Source organism: Pongo abelii, chromosome 10, assembly GCF_028885655.2.
Source record: "Pongo abelii isolate AG06213 chromosome 10, NHGRI_mPonAbe1-v2.0_pri, whole genome shotgun sequence".
NCBI classification, from domain to species: Eukaryota; Metazoa; Chordata; class Mammalia; order Primates; family Hominidae; genus Pongo; species Pongo abelii.
This window is the reverse complement of record NC_071995.2, coordinates 32,910,333-32,931,114: the sequence shown is the minus strand read 5'-3', so window position 1 is coordinate 32,931,114 and position 20,782 is coordinate 32,910,333. Positions and strand designations below refer to the sequence as shown.

Here is a 20,782-nt window from a genome sequence, read left to right as displayed (position 1 = left end):
TCAGAGGAATAAGTACAGGGTGACGGAGTGTAGATGACTGTGAGAAATGTAGACATAAAAGGGAAGAGAGATAGGCCACAGACTCATCCTTCCATAAATAACAATTTTGTTATTACTATTTACTAATCATTTTTAAAAAGCAAAACTTTGAGACATTTATTTACTTCCCCACATTACTAATTATTACATCACAATTCTGAGTGACTGTCTATATCTTCTCAGAAAAAGTGCACTATTGAGTGGCTGGCATCTCATAGAGAGCTTCAGTCTTTGGTCATAGTATTAGGAGCTCTTGGTTTCACAGGTCATTTAATAGATTGTTTAGGTACTTACACTTAAGATTTTCTTTTTTTTTTTTTTTTTTTATTTTGAGACAGAGTCTCGCTTTGTCACCCAGGCTGGGGTGCAGTGGTGCGATCTCGGCTTACTGCAATCTCTGCCTCCCGGGTTCATGCCATTCTCCTGCCTCAGCTTCCGGAGTAGCTGGGACTACAGGCGCCCGCCACTGCGCCCGGCTAATTTTTTATATTTTTAGTAGAGATGGGGTTTCACCATGTTAGCCAGGATGGTCTCGATCTCCTGACCTTGTGATCCGCCCGCCTCAGCCTCCCAAAGTGCTGGGATTACAGACGTGAGCCACTGCGCCCGGCCTACACTTAAGATTTTCACCTAAGTATCCAATTTACTTGTTTAGTGGATTTTTTGATTAATTAATTTTTTTTTGGAAACAATCTCACTGTCACCCAGGCTGGAGTGCAGTGGTACAATCATAGCTCACTGCAGCCTCAACCTCCCAGTCTTAAGTGATCCTCCCACCTCAGCCTTCCAAGTAGCTGGGAATACAGGCATGCACGACCATGCCCAGTTAATTTTTTTACTTTTTGTACAGATGGGGTTTCACCATGTTGCCCAGTCGGGTTCTCGAACTCCTGGGCATAAGTGATCCACCTGCTTCAGCCTCCTAAAGTGCTAGGATTACAGGTGTGAGCCACTGTGCCCAGCCTTAATTAATTATTTTAACATTAATTTATATTTTTAAAAAATAAGCAGGCCAGGCATGGTGGCTCACGCCTGTAATCCCAGCACTTTGGGAGGCCGAGGCAGGCAGATCATCTGAAGTCAGGAGTTCGAGACCAGCCTGGCCAACATGGTGAAACCCTGTCTCTACTAAAAATATAAAAATCAGCCGGGAGTGGTGGCGCATGCCTGTAGTCCCAGCTACTTGGGAGGCTGAGGCAGGAGAATCGTTTGAACCCAGGAAGCAGAGGTTGCAGTGAGCCGAGATCTCACCACTGTACTCCAGCTTGGTGACAGAGTGAGACTCCATCTCAAAAAAAAAAAAAAAAAAAAGCAATACATCCAAATGGTTCAAAATTCAGAAAGAGGCCGGGCACTGTGGCTCACACCTGTAATCCCAGCACTTTGGGAGGCCAAGGCAGGCGGATCACCTGAAGTCAGGAATTTGAGACCAGCCTGGCCAACATGGTGAAACCCCATCTCTACTAAAAATACAAAAATTAGCCGGGTGTGGTGATGCACACCTGTAATCCCAGCTACTCGGGAAGCTGAGGCAGGAGAATCACTTGAACCTAGGAGGCGGAGGTTGCGGTGAGCCGAGATCGTGCCACTGCACTCCATCTTGGGCAAGGGGGAGACTGTCTCAAGAAAAAAAAAATCAGAACTAAAAGTTTGGTGAAAGTTTACTTTTCACCCTATTCCTGAACCCCTAGTTTCCCTCCTGGGGCAGCTGTACTTTATTTAACCAGGAGCCTAGTGATGAACATTGCTTGTTAACAGTCTTCTCCTATTATGAATAATGAAGCAATGGATAATCTTGTATATGTCATTTTGTGCATGCGTGAATGTCTTCAGTCTATTTCCCTAGAACCTGAGACTGGTGGAGCTTCGTAGGCAAGTGATTTATTAGGAAAGTAGTCTAGGTAGAAATCTAGGAGGGTGAGGGAGGGAAGCAGGCCAGGGGAGAGGAAGAAGGAAAGCAAGAATGGTTTCAGGGGAAGTCTAGACTCAGCCTGTTCCTACCGGGAGCCCTGAAGCATAAAGCGCAAGCAGAATCTGTCTGCCCTTAGGCAAGGGACCAGAACATTTGTACCTCACCATAGACAGTCACTGGTTAAAGCAGCACATAACTCCCATGAACCTCATGTCCAGGTGGCTCTAATCATCCAAGTCCAGTCCCCTGGGGTTGTAGGTACAAACCATTACCAGCAGCGCCCACAGCTCCTGGGGGAATGCACACCACAAAATGGTAGCAGGGATCCCCAGGGATTGAGGTGGGGATACCAACAGGTTCTGCCACAGCGGCTATGTTGATGAAAAGAGTCAAACTCTGTTAAATATTTGAAGAGATTTATTCTGAGCCAAATATGAGTGACCGTGGCCCATGACACAGCCCTCAGGAGATTCTGAGAACAAGTGCCCAAGGTGGTCGGGGCACAGCTTGGTTTTTTTTTTTTTTTTTTTGAGACGGAGTCTCGCTCTGTCACCCAGGCTGGAGTGCAGTGGTGTGATCTCAGCCCACTGCAAGCTCCACCTCCCGGGTTCACGCCATTCTCCTGCCTCAAGCCTCCCAAGTAGCTGGGACTACAGGTGCCCGCCACTACACCCGGCTAATTTTTTGTATTTTTAGTAGAGACGGGGTTTCACTGTGTTAGCCAGGATGGTCTCGATCTCCTGACCTTGTGATCTGCCCACCTCGGCCTCCCAAAGTGCTGGGATTACAGGCGTGAGCCACTGCTCCCGGCCAGCTTGGTTTTATTCATTTTAGGGAGACATGAGACATCAATCAAATACATTTAAGAAATACCTTGGTTTGGTTCAGAAAGGCAGGACAACGCAAAGCCAGGGCTTCCACGCTATAGGTAAATTTAAATACTTTCTGGTTGACAATTGGTTGAGTTTATCTGAAGGCCTGGGATCAATGGAAAGAAAATGTTCAGGTTAAGATAAAGGATTGTGGAGACCAAGTTTTATTGTGCAGAGGAAGCTCTCAGATAGCTGACTTCAGAGAGAGCAGGTTGTAAAATGTTTCTTATTGCACTTAGAAGGATGCCTGGCTCTTAGCTGATTATCTCCTGGATCTGGAAAGGAAGGAAGGAAAACAAAGGGGGAAAGGGGATTCTCTACAGAATGTGGATTTTTCCCACAAGAGACTTTGCAGGGCAATTTCAAGATATGGCAGAGAAACGTTTTGCGGTAAAATATTGATTTTCTTCCTTGTTATGCCAGAGTCAGATTGGAAAGTAAGTCACAATATACAGGATTAAATAAAACCCATCTGATGAGAACTGATGATTTGTAGGGCATGACTCCCCAGACCCCTTAGATAGGAATTTCGGCAAAAAAAAAAAATCAGAGCTTAGTCCTCATATATCGCTATAGGATACATTCCTGGAGGTAAAATTGCTGGACGAAGTTAACACTATTAGTTGCCTATTTAAAAAATATCCCCCTCTACACACACACACATACACACACACACATTTTTTGTAATAGAACCCTGTTTTTATTTGAAATAGCCATGTGTTCAATTTAAAAACTCACTTTCCCATCCTCATTTGCACTTGTGCTGGTCATGTGACGCTGCTCTTAGCAATAAGATGAAGGTGGTTTCTGAAGGTAGTGTCCTTTTCAGCATAAAAAGACAAAGCTTATTTGCCTTCTTCTTACTTTACTTTATATTCCTCTTTCTGCCAGGAATATAAACGTGACTCTGTGGTGTCACGTGCATCCGTGTGAGGAGACCACCGAACAGGCTTTGTGTGACCAACAAGGCTGTTTATTTCACCTGGGTGCAGGCCGGCTGAGTCCAAAAAGAGTCAGCGAAGGGAGATAGGGGTGGGGCTGTTTTATAGGATTTGTGTGGGTAGTGGAAAATTATAGTCAAAGGGGGTTTTTCTCTTGCAGGCAGTGGCAGGGGTCACAGGGTGCTCAGTGGGGGAGTTTCTAAGCCAGGAGGAGGAATTTCACAAGGTTAATCGCTCAGTTAAGGTGGGGCAGGAACAAATGGCAATGGTGGGATGTCATCAGTTAAGGCAGGAATGGGCCATTTTCACTTCTTCTGTGATTCTTCAGTTACTTCAGGCCAACTGGATGTATACGTGCAGGTCACAGGAGATATGATGGCTTAGCTTGGGCTCAGAGGCCTGACATGTGGGTACAGCAGCTATCTTGTGGCCCTGAAACAGAGGCAGGAAAATGAAGACCTATGCACTAAAACGCAGGAAGTCAACCTAATATGTATTAAAATACACTGCGATAAGTGTCTTCTCTTTCCCAAGTCTCGGTGCATAATTATGTCAACGAAAAGAGTCAAACTCTGTAAAATATTTGAAGAAATTTATTCTGCCAAACATGAGTGATCATGGCCCATGACACAGCCCTCAGGAGATCCTGAGAATGTGTACCCAAGGCGAATGGGGTGCAGCTTAGTTTTATACATTTTAGGGAGACATGAGACTTCAATCAAATACATTTAGGAAATACACTGGTTCGGTTCAGAAAGGCAAGACAACTGGAAGGGGGCTGCCAGGTTGCAGGTAGATTTGAAAATTTTCTGGTTGACAATTGGTTGAGTTTATCTAAAGACCTGGATGAATAGAAAGGAAATGTCTGGGTTAAGATGAAGGATTATGGAGACCAAAGTTCTGATTTGCAGAGGAGGCTTTCAGGTAGTGGGCTTCAGAGAGAAGAGGCTGTAAAATGTTTCTTATCAGACTGAATTCTGTGTTGATGTTAATGCCGGAGAGGTATAACGAGGCATGTCTGACCCCTCCTTTCCATCATGGCCTGAACCAGTCTTTCAGGTTAAATTTTAAAAGTGCCCTGGCCAGGAGAAAGTCCATTCAGATGGTTGGGGGGGCCTTAGAATTTTATTTTTGGTTTAGAATTATTACACAAATCTACTTTCATTTATATGGTATTTTATGAATTACAAGTATGCTTTCACAAACCTTTTTCTTCCACCTCACTTTATTTTCACAGTGTCTCCCATCCACAAAACAAGTATTGGTACTCATGAAAAAAAGAAATCTCCCGCAGTACTAAAAGCTAATAATTCATTGATGACTAATTTTGACTTAGTTTGCTTTCCTTCTAACAACTAGCTGAGATGAGCTACTCTAAAAGTATGGGATATAAAATATAGGAAAAATACTCTTGTAACAGAGAGTCTTTTGGGAAGGGGTCCATACCCCAAAATAGAAGTACAGGGTAGAGTCCTGTGAGAGCACCAAAGATCAAAGAAAAGATGCAGTAAATGGGAGGGAAGGAGGGCAAAAGGGATGTCCATGTGTTACTAAAGTCAACTTTTATCTATTCTGAAGTTTTGCACTATAGTCTGTGGGAAATACATTTTCTCTGTATTACTCAGTGTTCCTGCAAACTCAGCCTCTTGAACCACAGATATTGATCTACTATGAAAATGAGAATGCTTGCTTTCATTTCCCCCATAAATATTTGTTCTCTACAACCTTCTTTATGGAGACACTGGCTTCCACTTAAAGGATAATAAAACTTCTCTTATCTTACCTGGAGGCAGAGCCTTACATTCCAGGATAGGGAACTTCCCCTCCTCCCTAGAAAGATCTCCGAAAGAATGTAGAGAACTATCTCTCCATGAATTTGCATGTCAAAAGTGGAGAAAAGCCTCAAAGAGGCTGGTTTTATCTTCCCAGTAGAGATAGATATTTAGATTCCAAAAGCTGAGAATCCACAAAATCCTTTCCTTTTTGTTCCTAAGGAAAATGTGTTTACCTTAGGGAACAAAGCTTTTCCCTCTCCTTTGAGGAGAGTCTCTTTCCTATATGAATTCTCAGGCTTGAGGACAACTCAGCAATGTCACTGTGGCTACTCTTATTGCTGTGAGTAAATAAAGCTCTGATCTTTGACTCCGAGACCTGATGTTTCGTCTAGTATCTATTTATTTATCATATCTATCTATGTGCTTATTTATGACTATGCAAGTAGGGTAAGATCTCACACCCATCACAGTTTCCTTTTTTTTTTTTTTTTAGAGACAGCGTCTTGCTATACTGCCCAGGCTGGTCTGAAACTCCTGGCCTCTAGCAGTCCTCCCACATTGGCCTCCCAAAGTGTTGGTATTACAGACATGAGCTACCTTGCCTGGTCCCATCACAGTTTTTGATTTGACATAATCCTCCTTTAAAAAACTGGTAAATTATGCTGCTTCAGCATATATATGTGTATATATGTGTATATGTGTACCGGTACACATATGCATGTATATGTACCTGCACATATGCGTACATATGTACATACATGTACATATATGTACACGTGTATATGTTCATATATGTACACGTGTATATATACATATATGTGTATATACATATGTGCATATATGTATATATACATATGTGTATATGTGTATATGTGTGTATATATACATATATGTGTATATATGTATATATGTGTATATATGTATATATGTGTATATGTGTATATATGTATATGGGTATATATGTATGTGTGTGTGTGTGTGTGTATATATATATTTTTGTGTGTGTGTGACTGAGTCTCGCTCTGTTGCCCAGGCTGCAGTGCAGTGGCACAATCTCGGCTCACTGCAAGCTTCGCCTCCCAGGTTCATGCCAGTCTCCTGGCTCAGCCTCCTGAGTAGCTGGGACTACAGGTGCCTGCCACTGCACCTAGCTAATTTTTTGTATTTTTAATAGAGACGGGGTTTCACCATGTTAGCCAGGATGGTCTCGATCTCCTGACCTCGTGATCTGCCTGCCTTGGCCTCCCAAAGTGCTGGGATTACAGGCATGAGCCACTGCGCCCGGCCTAGCATATACATTAAAATTGGATGATACAAAGAAGATTAGCATGCCTCCTGTGAAAGGATGACATGCTGACATGGAAATTCGTGCTCCATATTTTTTTCTTAATTGGTAAATTACTCTTTAATAGTGAATCACCCAACATTGTGGGTTTTCTTTTTGTTTTTTGTGGTTTTTTTTTTTTGAGACAGAGCCTCACTGTCTTTCAGGCTGGAGTGCAGTGGCATGATCTTGGCTCACTGCAACCTCCACCTCCTGGGTTCAAGCAATTCTTCTGCCTCAGCCACCTGAGTAGCTGGGATTACAGGCCCATGCCACCACATGCAACTAATTTTTGTATTTTTAGTAGAGATGTGGCTTTGTCATGTTGCCTAGGCTAGTCTCGAACTCCTGGCCTCAAGTGAGGCCCACCTCAGTCTCTCAAAGTGCTGGGACTACAGGCATAAGCCACCGCTCTGGGCCTGTATGTCTAATATATATATACAAGATCATTTATGTAGTTTACTGCCCAAAATGGAAGAAACCTCATCATGAAGAGACATTTAGAAAACTAAATTGATGAACATTCTAAAAATCTATTTGTCTGTGAAGACTAAGCTCTGATTTTTTTTTCATCTTGCCTAAATTCCTATCTTAAGGGTCTGGAGAGTCATGCCATACAAACTATAAATTCTCATCAGATGGGTTTGATTTAACCCTATATATCGTGACGTACTTTCCAGTCTGACTCTGGCATAACATTATGTGACAAAGAAGAAAGTCAAAATATTTTACCCCAAAACATGTTTCTTTGCCATATTTTGAAATGGCCCTGCAAAGCTGTCCTTTGTAGGGGAAGATTCGCGTCTGTAAAGAATCTCTATTAACATAGCTAGATCTTTTTCTTCCAGGCCCTCCTAATCCTGAAGAGATTATTATATATATTTGTGCTGCCAAAGCGAGCACTCCTGAAGAGATTAACTAAGAGTCTAGCACCTTTTAAGGTCTGAATAGGAAACATCTGTCATCTATTCTCTCTAAGGGCAGCCACTATAAGAGTTCAAGAGAAACTTGGTCACCACAATCTTTTTTTTTTTTTTTTTTTTTTTGAGATGGAGTCTCACTCTGTTGCCCAGGCTGGAGTAGAATGGCACCATCTCATCTCACTGCAACTTCCACCTCCCAGGTTTGAGTGATCCTCCTGCCTTAGGCCCCCTAGTGGCTGGGATTACAGGCACACGTCACCATGCCCGGCTAATTTTTTTTTTTTTGAGTTGGAGTTTCATGCTGTTGCCCAGGCTGGAGTGCAATGGCACCATCTCGGCTCACTGCAACCTCCACCTCCTGGGTTCAAGCCATTCTCCTGCCTCAACTTCCCTAGTAGCTGGGATTACAGGCGCCCACCACCATGCCCAGCTAATTTTTGTAGTTTTAGTAGAGAAGGGGTTTCACAATGCTGGCCAGGCTGGTCTAGAACTCCCGACCTCAGGCTATCCTGAGGCCTCCCAAAGTACTGGGATTACAGGTGTGAGCCAATGCGACTGGCCTAAGTGCTGCGATTACAGGCGTGAGCCACTGCGCCCGGCCTAAGTGCTGAGGTTACAGGCGTGAGCCACCCGGCCAGCCAAGTCTCCACAGTCTTTTTTTTTTCTTTTTTTTTTTTTGAGGCAGAGTCTCCCTCTGTCATCAGGCTGGAGTGCAGTGGCGATCTCAGCTCACTGCAACCTCTGCCTCCCAGCAAGCAATTCTGCTGCCTCAGCCTCCTGAGTAGCTGGGACTACAGGTGCCTGCCACCAACCCTAGCTAATTTTTGCATTTTTAGTAGAGACAGGGTTTCTCCATGTTGGCCAGGATGGTCTCCATCTCTTGACCTCGTGATCTGCCCACCTCGGCCTCCCAAAGTGCTGGGATTATAGGCGTGAACCACCGTGCCCAGCCCCCACAGTCTTTTATCTTAACCTGAACATTTCCTTTCTATGGATCCCAGGTCTTTAGACAAACTCACTCAATTGTCAGCTAGAAAATGTTTAAATTTACCTATAGCCTGGAAGGCCCCCCGACCGACCCCTCCCCACCCCTCCACTGCCTTATCTGCTTTGAGTTGTCCCGCCTTTCTGGACCAAACCAATGTACTTCTTAAATGTATTTGATTGATGTCTCATGCCCTCCCTAAAATGTATAAAACCAAGCTGCACCCAATCACCTTGGGCACATGTTCTCAGGATCTCCTGAGGGCTGTGTCACAGACCACTCATATTTGGCTCAGAATAAATTTCTTCAAATATTTTACAGAGTTTGACTCTTTTTGTCAACACTGTGCACTTCAAAAATGTTCGTGTCATAGAAAACAAAGTTTGAGGAACCGTTCTAGATTAAAGGAGCCCAAATAGACACAAGAACTAAATGAAACATGTGAAGGGAGAAGGATTGTTACAGAAGGCATTATTGGGACAATTGGCAAAATTTGAATATGGACTATATATTGATAATCATAGTGTATCAATGTTAAATGTCCTGAATTTGGTGATTGTACGGTACGAGAATATCTTTCTTCAAGGATAGACGCTAAATTATTTAGGCATGTTGGGTTGTGATATCTATAACTTAATTTCAAATGGAGAGAGAGAAAAAAAAGCAAATGTGGCAAAATGTTTACTAACAATTAGTGATCTAGGTGAAGGGTGTTTCAGTTCATTGCACTACTATTCTTGCAACTTTTTTCTAGTTTATATTGTTTTCAAAATAAAAGGTTTTGTGAAAGAAGGAAAAATATTCCCACCAAGAAAAGCCTAGATCTGATGCTGTGGCTCACATCTGTAATTCCAGCAATTTGAGAGGCTGAGGCAGGCAGAACACTTGAGGCCAGGAGTTCGAGACAAGCCTGGCCAACATGGTGATACCCAGTCTTAACTAAAATACAAAAATTAGGCTGGGCACAGTGGCTCACCCCTGTAATCCCAGCACTTTGGGAGGCCAAGGCGGGTGGCTCACCTGAGGTCAGGAGTTTGAGACCAGCCTGGACAACATGGAGAAACCCTGTCTCTACTAAAAATACAAAAATTAGCCAGGCGTGGTAGCAGGCACCTGTAATCCCAGCTACTTGGGAGGCTGAGGCAGGAGAATCGCTTGAACCTGGGAGGCAGAGGTTGCAGTGAGCCGAGATCACGCCACTGCACTCCAGCCTGGGTGACAAAGTGAGACCATGTCTCAAAAATAAATAAATAAAATAATAAAATAAAATACAAAAATTAGTTGGGCATGGTGGTTGGCGCCTGTAATCCCAGCTAATCTGGAGGCTGAGGCAGGAGAATTGCTTGAGCCCCAGAAGCAGAGGTTGCAGTGAGCCAAGATAGTGCCACTGCACTCCAGCCTGGGTGACAGAGCAAGACTCCGTCTGAAAAAAAAAAAAAAAAAAGGAGAAAAGTCTAACATGTGTCAGGCACTGAGCTAAGCATAAGCCCTAGAGATGAGTAATGGATGTGATATATTCCCAGGCCACAAAATCCAACAGTCTAGTGAAGGAGATATACAAGTAAATTAATATCATGTGACAAAATAAAAAAGGAAGGCTTTTTTTTTTTTTCGAGACAGAGTCTTGCTCTGTCGCCAGGCTGGAGTGCAGTGGCACAATCTCAGCTCACTGCAACCTCCGCCTCCCGGGTTTAAGCCATTCTCCTGCCTCAGCCTCCTGAGTAGCTGGGACTACAGACGCAAGCCATCACACACAGCTAATTTTTGCATTTTTAGTAGAGACGGGGTTTCTCCATGTTGGCCAGGAGGGTCTCCATCTCTTGACCTCATGAGCTGACCCCTTGGCCTTCCAAAGTGCTGGGATTACAGGTGTGAGCCACCGCACCCAGCCAAGGAAGCCTATTATTTTGGAGTATGATAATGGACCTTTTCTTCACTTGGCCTCTGCAACATCATTTTATTTATTTATTTATCTATTTATTTATTTATTATTGAGATGGAGTTTCGCTCTTGTTGCCCAGCCTGGAGTGCAATGGCGTGATCTTGACTCACAGCAACCTCCGTCTCCCGAATTCAAGCCATTCTCCAGCCTCAGCTTTCGGAGTAGCTGGGATTACAGGCATGCGCCACCACGCCCGGCTAATTTTGTATTTTTAGTAGAGACAGGGTTTCTCCATGTTGGTCAGGCTGGTATCAAACTCTGGACTTCAGGTGATCCACCCACCTCAGCCTCCCAAAGTGCTGGGATTACAGGTGTAAGCCACCACTCCTGGCCTGGCTGTCTCTTTTTATTTTCATTTTTTTATTTTTAGGACGGAGTCTCACTCTTGTTGCCCAGACTGGAGTGCAAGGTCGCCATCTCGGCTCACCGCAACCTCCACCTCCCGGGTTTAAGCAATTCTTCTGCCTCAGCCTCTTGAGTAGCTGGGACTACAGGCGCACAACACCACACCCGGCTAATTTGGCGGGTTTTTTTTTTTTTTTTTTTTTTTTTGAGACAGAGTCTCGCTGTTGCCCAGGCTGGAGTGCAGTGGCGCTATCTCGGCTTACTGCAAGCTCCGCCTCCCGGGTTCACGCCATTCTCCTGCCTCAGCCTCCCGAGTAGCTGGGACTACAGGCGCCCACCAACACGCCTGGCTAATTTTTTTGTATTTTTAGTAGAGACGGGGTTTCACTGTGTTAGCCAGGATGGTCTCGATCTCCTGACCTCATGATCCGCCCGCCTCGGCCTCCCATAGTGCTGGGTTTACAGGCGTGAGCTACTGCGCCCAGCTTAATTTTGCGTTTTTAGTAGAGAGGGCGTTTCTCCATGTTGGTCAGTCTGATGTCGAACTCCTGACCTCAGGTGATCTTCCCGCCTCAGCCTCCCAAAGTGCTGGGATTACAGGCCTGAGCTACCACGCCCAGCCCATCGTTGTCTCTCGACTCTCCTCCTGCTTCCCCGGCTGCTACTTCTCAATATCCTTTGCTAATTCCTCTACATCACTCCCAACTCTTTTCTGCGGAGCCCCAGAACTCACTCTATGGACCTCTTCCCTTCTCTGTCTACTCTTGCTCCTTAGGTGGATTTAACTATTCATATGTCTTTAAAGATCATCTACAAGCTGATAACCCAATTTAGACCTCTAGCCTGGGCCCCTCCTCTGAACTCCTGTGGATTCAGCATCTCCTCTTGGATGTTAGATAGGCATCTCTAACTCAATTTTTTTTTTTTTGAGACAGAGTCTCGCTCTGTTGCCCAGGCTGGAGTGCAGTGGCTCCATCATAGCTCACTGCAGCCTCGACCTCGCAGGCTCAAGTGATCCTCTCCTCTCGGTCTCCAGAGTAGCTGGGACCACAGATGTGTGCCACCATGCCTGCCCAGCTAATTAAAAAAAAAATTGTAGAGATGTTGTCTCGCTATGTTGCCCAGGCTGGTCACAAACTCCTGGGCTCAAGTGATCCACCTGCCCCAGCCTCTCAAAGTGCTGGGATTATAGGCATGAGCCACTGTGCTCAACCAAACTCAATTTATCTGGAAAAAAAAAAAAAAAAACCTCCTAATTTTCTTCCTAAAGCATTCCCCATCTCAGTGAAGAAAAACTTTTCTTTTACATGTTTAGGGTAAAAATCTTGGAGTCATCTTCGGCTTCTCTCTTTCTCTCATACTCTACATGAATCATTTAACAAACTTGACTAACTTTAAATTCAAAACAAAATACTCATAATATGACCACTTCTTTTTTTAATTAGTAATTTACTTCTTTTCTTTTCTTTTTCCATTTATTCTTCATGATGGTTTATAACTGACCACTTCTTACCACTTCACTTCTACTACCCGTGGTCTAAACCATCATCATTTCTCACCTCAGCGATTGCAATAACTTCCTAACGCTATACTTCTCTGTGTCTGTTCTGGTATTCTGAGGGATCTTATGAAAATGCAGGTAAGATTAGGTCACATTTTGGCTCAAAACCTCCAGTGACTTCCCATCTCACTCATGATTTTACTACCCATACCCATCCCTGGCCTCCCTGACCTCCTCTCCTTATATTCTCCCCCTTGGTCCCTCAGCTCCAGACACACTGGCTTCCTTTCCATTCCCTGAACATAGCTTGCTTCCACCTCAGGACCTTTGAACTTACTCGTCCCTCTACTTGGGACACTTTCTTTTTCTTCTTTTTTTTTTTTTTTTGAGACGGATTCTCGCTCTTTCGCCCAGGCCAGACTGCAGTGGCGCGATCTCAGTTCACTGCAAGCTCCGCCTTCCGGGTTCACGCCATTCTCCTGCCTCAGCCTCCCGATTAGCTGGGACTACAGGCACCTGCCACCGCGCCCGGCTAATTTTTTGTATTTTTAGTAGAGACGGGGTTTCACCGTGTTAGCCAGGATGGTCTCGTGATCCGCCCGCCTCGGCCTCCTAAAGTGCTGGGATTACAGGCGTGAGCCACCGCGCCCGGCCAGGGACACTTTCATCACATATCCATATGGCTTGCTCTCTCACTTCTATTCAGATACCACCTTGACAGTGGAGCTGTCCCAGACTACCCTTGTGTAAAGCAGTATTTCCACACCCCTCCCCTGGACTACCTGTCCTCCTTACACTATAATAATTTTCTCCCATAACACCTATTATCATTTGTATAATAGACACATTATCTGTCTATTGTAGTTTTTGTGTCACCCAATTAAATGTAAACTCCCTGACAGTAAAGACTTAGTTTCATTCACTGATACAGCCCTAGACCTAGACCAATACCTGTTGTATATACTAGACACTCAAAAAATATGTGTTAAATGCATGAATGGTTATAGTATGTAAAAAATCCCACACAGGATTTACACAGAATTGTAAATAATAACTGTATTAGGTTAAGAACCTTGGAAAATAAAGAACAAGGTCATATAGAGTGGGTATGTGGAGGATTTTTAGTTCCATGGAAAAATCGCCCCAGTCAGCAATGAGGGAAGAAGCTGAATAGCTGGTTCTCAGACATGAGATAAGAGAATGAAAACCAAATTATGTTTTGGCTGTAAGACTACCAGATCTCCAGTAAGTCAAGAACACTGGAAGCTGGCCAAAAAGGTGGGTAAAGGGCCCCACATAATGGAAGTTCCTGGGCATGTCCTGGTTACTGTAGAAGTGTCTCCTCCTCAAGGCAATGTTATAATGAGAAGTGAAGGAAATAGTCAACAAGGGCTGCAAAGCACGTTGGTCTAATTAGTGCCCCCTTGCATAGAGATCTGGGGAGAAGTCTGAGGAGGGAGTATCCAAAGATGACATAACCTGAGTGCAGATTTTCAATTGTAAGTGAAAAGTGAGGTGAGCCTGTGCTCAAGGACTTCCTGCGGGCTGAGCACCCATGCTGAGCACTCTCTCTCACTAGCTTGCTGATTGGGGTTTGGGTTTATAAATTTCATGTTTTACTCACCAACACTAACTCATTTTATACTTCAATCAAAACAGAATGTGTGAGTCCAGGCGCGGTGGCTCATGCCTATAATCCCAGCACTTTGGGAGGCGGAGGCAGGCAGATGGCTTGAGCTCAGGCGTTGGAGACCAGCCTGGGCAACGCAGCGAAACACCATCTTCACCAAAAATACAAAAATATTAGCCAGGTATGGTGGTATGTGCCTGTAGTACCAGTTACTCTGGAGGCTAAGGTAGGAGGATTGCTTGAGCCCAGGAGGCAGAGGGTGCAGTGAGCCAAGATCGTACCACTGCACTCCACCCAGACTCTGTCTCAAAAAGAAAAAAAAAAAAGTGTGGGTTTTTTTTCTGGAAGGAAATAGAACATATTCTTTAATATTCTCTAAGTGGTTTGTGTGCTTTGGCACACAAAAGAAAGAAATGACAATGGCCTTTCTCACTGGTTGGTTTGCTGTTCCCGCAGTTAGAAGAGACTGCCCACATAGGGAGAGTGGCACAGAGGAGAGCAACATCAATCAACAGCAAATATCCACTTGATCGCGGTCTAATCAGCACCAGGCACCTCAGGGCAGCAGTATTGTCAGAGGCATTGGAACCAGAGGGACTCCATCTTGAATAAGGTCAGGGTAAAATGAGGCTGACACCTACTGGGCTGCATTCCCAGGAGGTTAGGCATTCTTAGTCACAGGACAAGATAGGTCAGCAGGACAAGATAGAGGTCATAAAGACCCTGCTGATAAAACAATGCCATAAAGAAGGCAGCCAAAACCTGCCAAAAACAAGGTGGTGATGAAAGTGACCTCTAGATGTCCTCACTGCTCATTATACGCTAATTATAATGCATTAGCATGCTCAAAGACACTCCCAGCAGCACCACGACAGTTTACAAACGCCATGGCAACATTAGGAAGTTACCTTATATGGTCTAAAAGGGGAAGAACCCTCAGTTAGGGTAAATCCCTGCCCCTTTCCTGGAAAACTCATGAATAATCCACCCCTTGTTTAACATATAATCAAGAAATAACTATACATGTACTCAGTTGAACATCCCATGCCACTGCTCTGCCTATGGAGTAGCCATTCTTTTATTCTTTTACTTCTGTAATAAACTTGCTTTCACTTTACTTTGTGAACTTGCCCCAAATTCTTTCTTGTGAAGGACCCAGAACCTTCTCTTGGGGTCTAGATCGGGATCCCTTTCCTGTAACAGTATTAGTCATAACTATTATCTGAAAAAGTATATTTATATGGTACTTTACAAGTTCAATTGTGCACGATAGACTCTGACTTATGTCATTCTCACAATCACCCCATAATGTCAATCCTCCCATTTCACAATAAAGAAATTGAGGCTCAGGCTGGAGACGGTGACCCACACCTATAATCCCAGCACTTTGGGAGGCTGAGGCAGTGGGATCATTTGAGGATCGGAGTTTGAAACCAGCATGGGCAACATGGTGAGATTCCAGTTCTAAAAAAAAAAAAATGTCTTTGGCCGGGCGCGGTGGCTCATGCCTGTAATCCCAGCACTTTGGGAGGCCAAAGCGGGCGGATCACGAGGTCAGGAGATCAAGACCATCCTAACAAGGTGAAACCCCATCTCTACTAAAAATACAAAAAATTAGCTGGGCATGCACCTGTAGTCCCAGCTACTCGGGAGGCTGAGGTAGGAGAATGGCATGAACCCGGGAGGCGGAGCTTGCAGTGAGCCGAGATTGTACCACCACACTCCAGCCTGGGCAACACAGCAAGACTTCATCTCAAAAAAAAAAAAAAAAAATTGTTTTTAATTAGTCGGGCTTAGTGGGGCGATTCTAGTCCCAGGTACAAGGGAGGCTGAGGCAGGAGGATTGCTTGAGCCCAGGAGTTTGGGGCTGCTGCAGTGAGCCAAGATCACACCATTGCACTTTAGCCTGAGCGACAGAATGAGACCCTGTCTCAAAAAAAAAAAAAAAAAGAAGAAATTGAGGCTCAAGGAAGTTAGGGTGAATTGCTCAAAGCCATTCTGATGTGACCTACACCTAGAGTGAACATATATCCTGATGTGTCCAGGACAGCCTCAGTTTATGCCTGCCTATTGTCCTGGTGTAATTATTAATAGCACCTTTTCACTCTCCGGAGTTTCCTGGTTGGATAGTAAATTATATGGTCACTCTACCAAAACCTGTTTCTTTCATTTACTTAAATGCAATCTTTTATTTCATTACTGCCTTGTTTCCTCCACTTATGGCAGCTTCAGGATGATCGTAACAGCTGAAAAGGCTGGCCTCAGACCATGGTATCACTTCTATGAGAAAGGACATTTCAAGTTGCAAACAAACAATTCAACCAGTGACTTTTAAAGTTGAAAACTACCAGTATAGTACGGCAGTGAAGAGATCAGGGTCTGAATCTCCATTAGCATAGACATTATTCAAAATGTCAGGCCTGAGAAGGAGCTAAAAAACGGCCTGTCTTGGGGGAAGAAACAGCAAGAATTTTATCAAATTTTAGCTGGAGTGGGAGAGGGGATTGTCAGCCAGAATGCAGCTAGTTTGGGGAAGAGTTGGTCAGAGATTCTTGAAAGAGGGAGGAATCAATGTTGCAGATGAGCAGCCACTGTTTGGGCACTTTGGATTTATCAGCCTAGACAGGAGGAACAGTTAGGGGCTAAGATCCCGCGCAGGAAGAGGTGGAAGGAACAACTGCAGGCAAAGGGGACCTGTAGGGGAAAATGTTCCATGTGGAAAATGCTAGGGCTTCAGGGTCTCTTAGGTTAGTTAACTCTTCCGAGCCTCATTTTCTCATCTGTAAAATGAGGATGATTAACAGCTTAAGGTTGGTTCTGAGGATGGAATGTACTCAGTACATAAAGTGTTCAGCAAACAGTAGTAGCTCTTACTCTTTGAGTCTCTTCCCCGCCCTGTGCCCCTAGTGTAGTAGTAAGGGTACAGATTTTCTTTTTTTGTTTTTGGAGAAGGAGTCTCACTCAGTCGCCCAGCCTGGAGTGCAGTGGCGCCATCTCGGCTCACTGCAAGCTCCGCCTCCCGGGTTCACGCCATTCTCCTGCCTCAGCCTCCCGAGTAGCTGGGACTACAGGCACCTGCCACGGCGCCCGGCTAATTTTTTTGTATTTTTAGTAGAGACGGGGTTTCACCGTGTTAGCCAGGATGGTCTCGATCTCCTGCCCTAGTGATCCACCCGCCTCGGCCTCCCAAAGTGCTGGGATTACAGGCGTGAGTCACCGCGCCCGGCCGGGTACGGATTTTCTTTACGCTATATATAAAAGTTTGAGAAACTATCAATTGTTTATAATAAAGAATGAAAACTCCAAAAGGCATCTGGCGTGAGGTTGAGGGTCTGCACAGAGATTACGGAGGAAGGGGACCTCCAAAGCTGTCACTGGATTCAGGCACTCAACAGATTGGAACACAGTGTAGAGATTTATGGTAGTGTGAAGGTGCTTTATTTGTTATGAATTACTCAGAGATTTTACTATATTTTAACCTGGGGCGGATAACCCTTCCTTTTTTTTGCCCTTTTGAAAATAAGGTAGATTTCTTCAGATGTGGAAAGTATCAATGGCCAATCCGATAGCTTTTCGTTATTTTATTTTTGGAGGCAAAGTCTCACTCTGTCTGTTACCCTGGCTGGAGTGCAGTGGTGCAATCTCGGCTCATTGCAACATTTGCCTCCTGGATTCAAGCAAGTCTCCTGCCTCAGCCTCCTGAGTAGCTGGGACTACAGGCGTGTGCCACCACACTTGGCTCATTTTTGTATTTTTAGTAAAGACAGGTTTTGCCATGTTGGCCAGGCTGGTCTCAAACTCCTGACCTCGTGATCCACCTGCCTCGGCCTCCCAAAGTGCTAGGATTACAGGCTGAGCCACTGTGCCTGGCTCACTTTGTGGCATATTTCTAAAAGTTAAAAAACTCACCTGACAAAAGAGATACTTTGTGGCCAGGCAGGTGGCTCACTCCTGTAATCCCAGCACTTTGGGAGGCCGAAGTGGGTGGATCACTTGACGTCAGGAGTTCGAGACCAGCCTAGCCAAAATGGTGAAACCCCCGTTCCTACTGAAAATACAAAAATTAGCCAGGTGTGGTGGCAGGCACCTGTAATCCCAGCTACTTGGGAGGCTGAGACAGGAGAATTGCTTGAACCTGGGAGGTGGAGGTTGCAGCGAGACAAGATCGTGCCATTGCACTCCAGGCTGGGCAAGGACAGTGAAACTCTATCTCAAAAAAAAAAAAAAAAAAGAGAGAGAGAAATTTTGTGATTTACTCCATGGAACAAATATCATATAGAACTGTAACATTTATAAAGTCAGATTTCGGTTTCTAAGCTTTAGGTTTATACCTCTTGGCAGATGACTAGATGATTCTTTCCCCATCCCAGATACTGTTATCCCAGTAACAGATATTCAGCCAACTTGTGCGTGTGTGTGTGTTTATCACATGTGATTCAACATTTCAGTTTGTTTCTCTGTATTTTTTGTATTTTAAATTGGACAAGTATTACTTTTATAATAAGAAAAAAGGTAATTACTAAAAATAAATGAGAAATACATATACATGTAGAATTTGCATACTGTCAAGTAAATGATAAGGGTAGAAAGAGTGCAGAGAAAAAAAGGATGAAAACGAAGGTGGCTAAAGTATGCTTTGTGAAGGAGGTGGGATTGAAATGAGCCTTGAAAGGCTGGGCGCAGTGGCTCACACCTGTAATCCCAGCAATTTGGGAGGCTGCGGCGGGCGGATCACCTGAGGTCACGGGTTCGAGACCAGCCTGGCCAACAGGGTGAAACCCCGTCTCTACTAAAAATACAAAAATTAATCAGGTGTAGTGGCAGGCGCCTGTAATCCCAGATACTCTGGAGGCTGAGGCAGGAGAATCGCTTAAACCTGGGAGGCGGAGGTTGTAGTGAACCGAGATCACGCCACTGCACTCCAGCCTGGGCAACAGAGCGAGACTCCGTCTCAAAAAACAAAACAAAAACAAACAAAAAACAAAACACCGAAATGGGCTTTGAAGAATGGAAGGGATGAAGATATAAGACAGAGGAGAGCGCAGAGCGGTTTGGTCGTTCGTTGGACCAGTGTCGGTTTTTCGCTCGCGACTGAGGCTCTTCCTCGGGCAGCGGAAGCGGCGCGGAGGTCGGAGAAGTGGCCTGAAACTTCGGCGTTGGGTGAAAGAAAATGGCCCGAACCAAGCAGACTGCTCGTAAATCCACCGGTGGGAAAGCCCCCCGCAAACAGCTGGCCACGAAAGCCGCCAGGAAAAGCACCCCCTCTACCGGCGGGGTGAAGAAACCTCATCGCCACGGGCCCGGGACCGTGGCGCTTCGAGAGATTCGTCGTTATCAGAAGTCGACCGCGCTGCTCCTCCGGAAGCTGCCCTTCCAGAGGTTGGTGAGGGAGATCGCGCAGGATTTCAACACCGACCTGAGGTTTCAGAGCGCAGCCATCGGTGCGCTGCAGGAGGCTAGCGAAGCGTACCTGGTGGGTCTGTTCGAAGATACTAACCTGTGTGCCATCCACGCTAAGAGAGTCACCATCATGCCCAAAGACATCCAGTTGGCTCGCCGGATACGGGGAGAGAGAGCTTAAGTGAAGGCAGTTTTTATGGCGTTTTGTAGTAAATTCTGTAAAATACTTTGGTTTGTGACTTTTTTGTAAAAAATTGTTTATAATATGTTGCATTTGTACTTAAGTCAGTCCATTTTTCACTCAGGATGAATGCGAAAAGTGACTGTTCACAGACCTCAGTGATGTGAGCACTGTTGCTCAGGAATGACAAGTTGCTAATACGCAGAAGGGATGGGTGATATTTCTTGCTTCTCATGATGCATGTTTCTGTATGTTAATGACTTGTTGGGTAGCTATTAAGGTACTAGAATTGATAAATGTGTACAGGGTCCTTTTGCAATAAAACTGGTTATGACTTGATCCAAGTGTTTAACAATTGGAGCTGTTAAGTCTGACCATACATCACTGTGATAGAATGTAGGCTTTTTCAAGGGTGAAGATACAAACCTTAACCACAGTGTAACTTACAGTTTCCTTTAAAAAAAAAAAAAAAAAGTAAACCTGGCAGCTATGGAATACACTATGTGCATTTATAATAGCTATTTTATATATTGTAGTGTCAACATTTTCAAATTAAATGTTTTACATTCACAAGTGGTGGGGGAGTCTTGTCATTAAGGTGTGTGTAATTTAGAGTCCAGTTGGTTTTCTTCTGACTGCACTTGTTCTCATAGTAGTAAAATGCTATGCGCATTTATACCTTGCTTAAGTCCTCATTCTACCGCATGTTAACTAACCCTTTAGCTGATAATGCAAACACTAACTGGGGGATTTTATTTATAAGGGCTCTAGAAAAAAATATGAGTTATTCACACCAGCATCATCTGTTAACTAATATTCTGAACTAGTTAGTGCAGCTTTTCATTGTGTTGTGTGGTTGGTCTCATAACTAGGTTGAGTCTTTCTCCTCTGCTAAGAGGAAACAGTACTGAAGTTCTTTTTCTTGTGGCATTTGTATTATAAAAACTTGGTGTTGGGGAGGAACACAAAGCTCCAGCCCACTGAACCTCTGCCAGTTAAGATGGTGTTGGGT

General features: G+C 44.5%; 1 protein-coding gene and 1 non-coding gene across 2 annotated transcripts; both read left to right on the top strand.

Moving 5' to 3' along the window:
* The first annotated feature begins 6,816 nt into the window (after positions 1-6,816).
* Positions 6,817-6,922, top strand: LOC112135933 (U6 spliceosomal RNA). The gene has a single exon (XR_002917159.1). It is a non-coding gene; the product is annotated as a U6 spliceosomal RNA (small nuclear RNA).
* Positions 6,923-18,765: 11,843 nt separating this feature from the next.
* On the top strand, positions 18,766-20,346 carry LOC100452761 (histone H3.3A). The gene has a single exon (XM_002823088.6). The coding sequence runs from the start codon at positions 19,360-19,362 to the stop codon at positions 19,768-19,770; it is 411 nt and encodes a 136-aa protein (XP_002823134.1). The 5' UTR covers positions 18,766-19,359; the 3' UTR covers positions 19,771-20,346.
* Positions 20,347-20,782: the final 436 nt, after the last annotated feature.

What these genes read in the sequence shown, in the direction of transcription:
- LOC100452761 (XM_002823088.6), top strand. Translation starts at nt 19,360, where the DNA reads ATGGCCCGAACCAAGCAGACTGCTCGTAAATCCACCGGTGGGAAAGCC.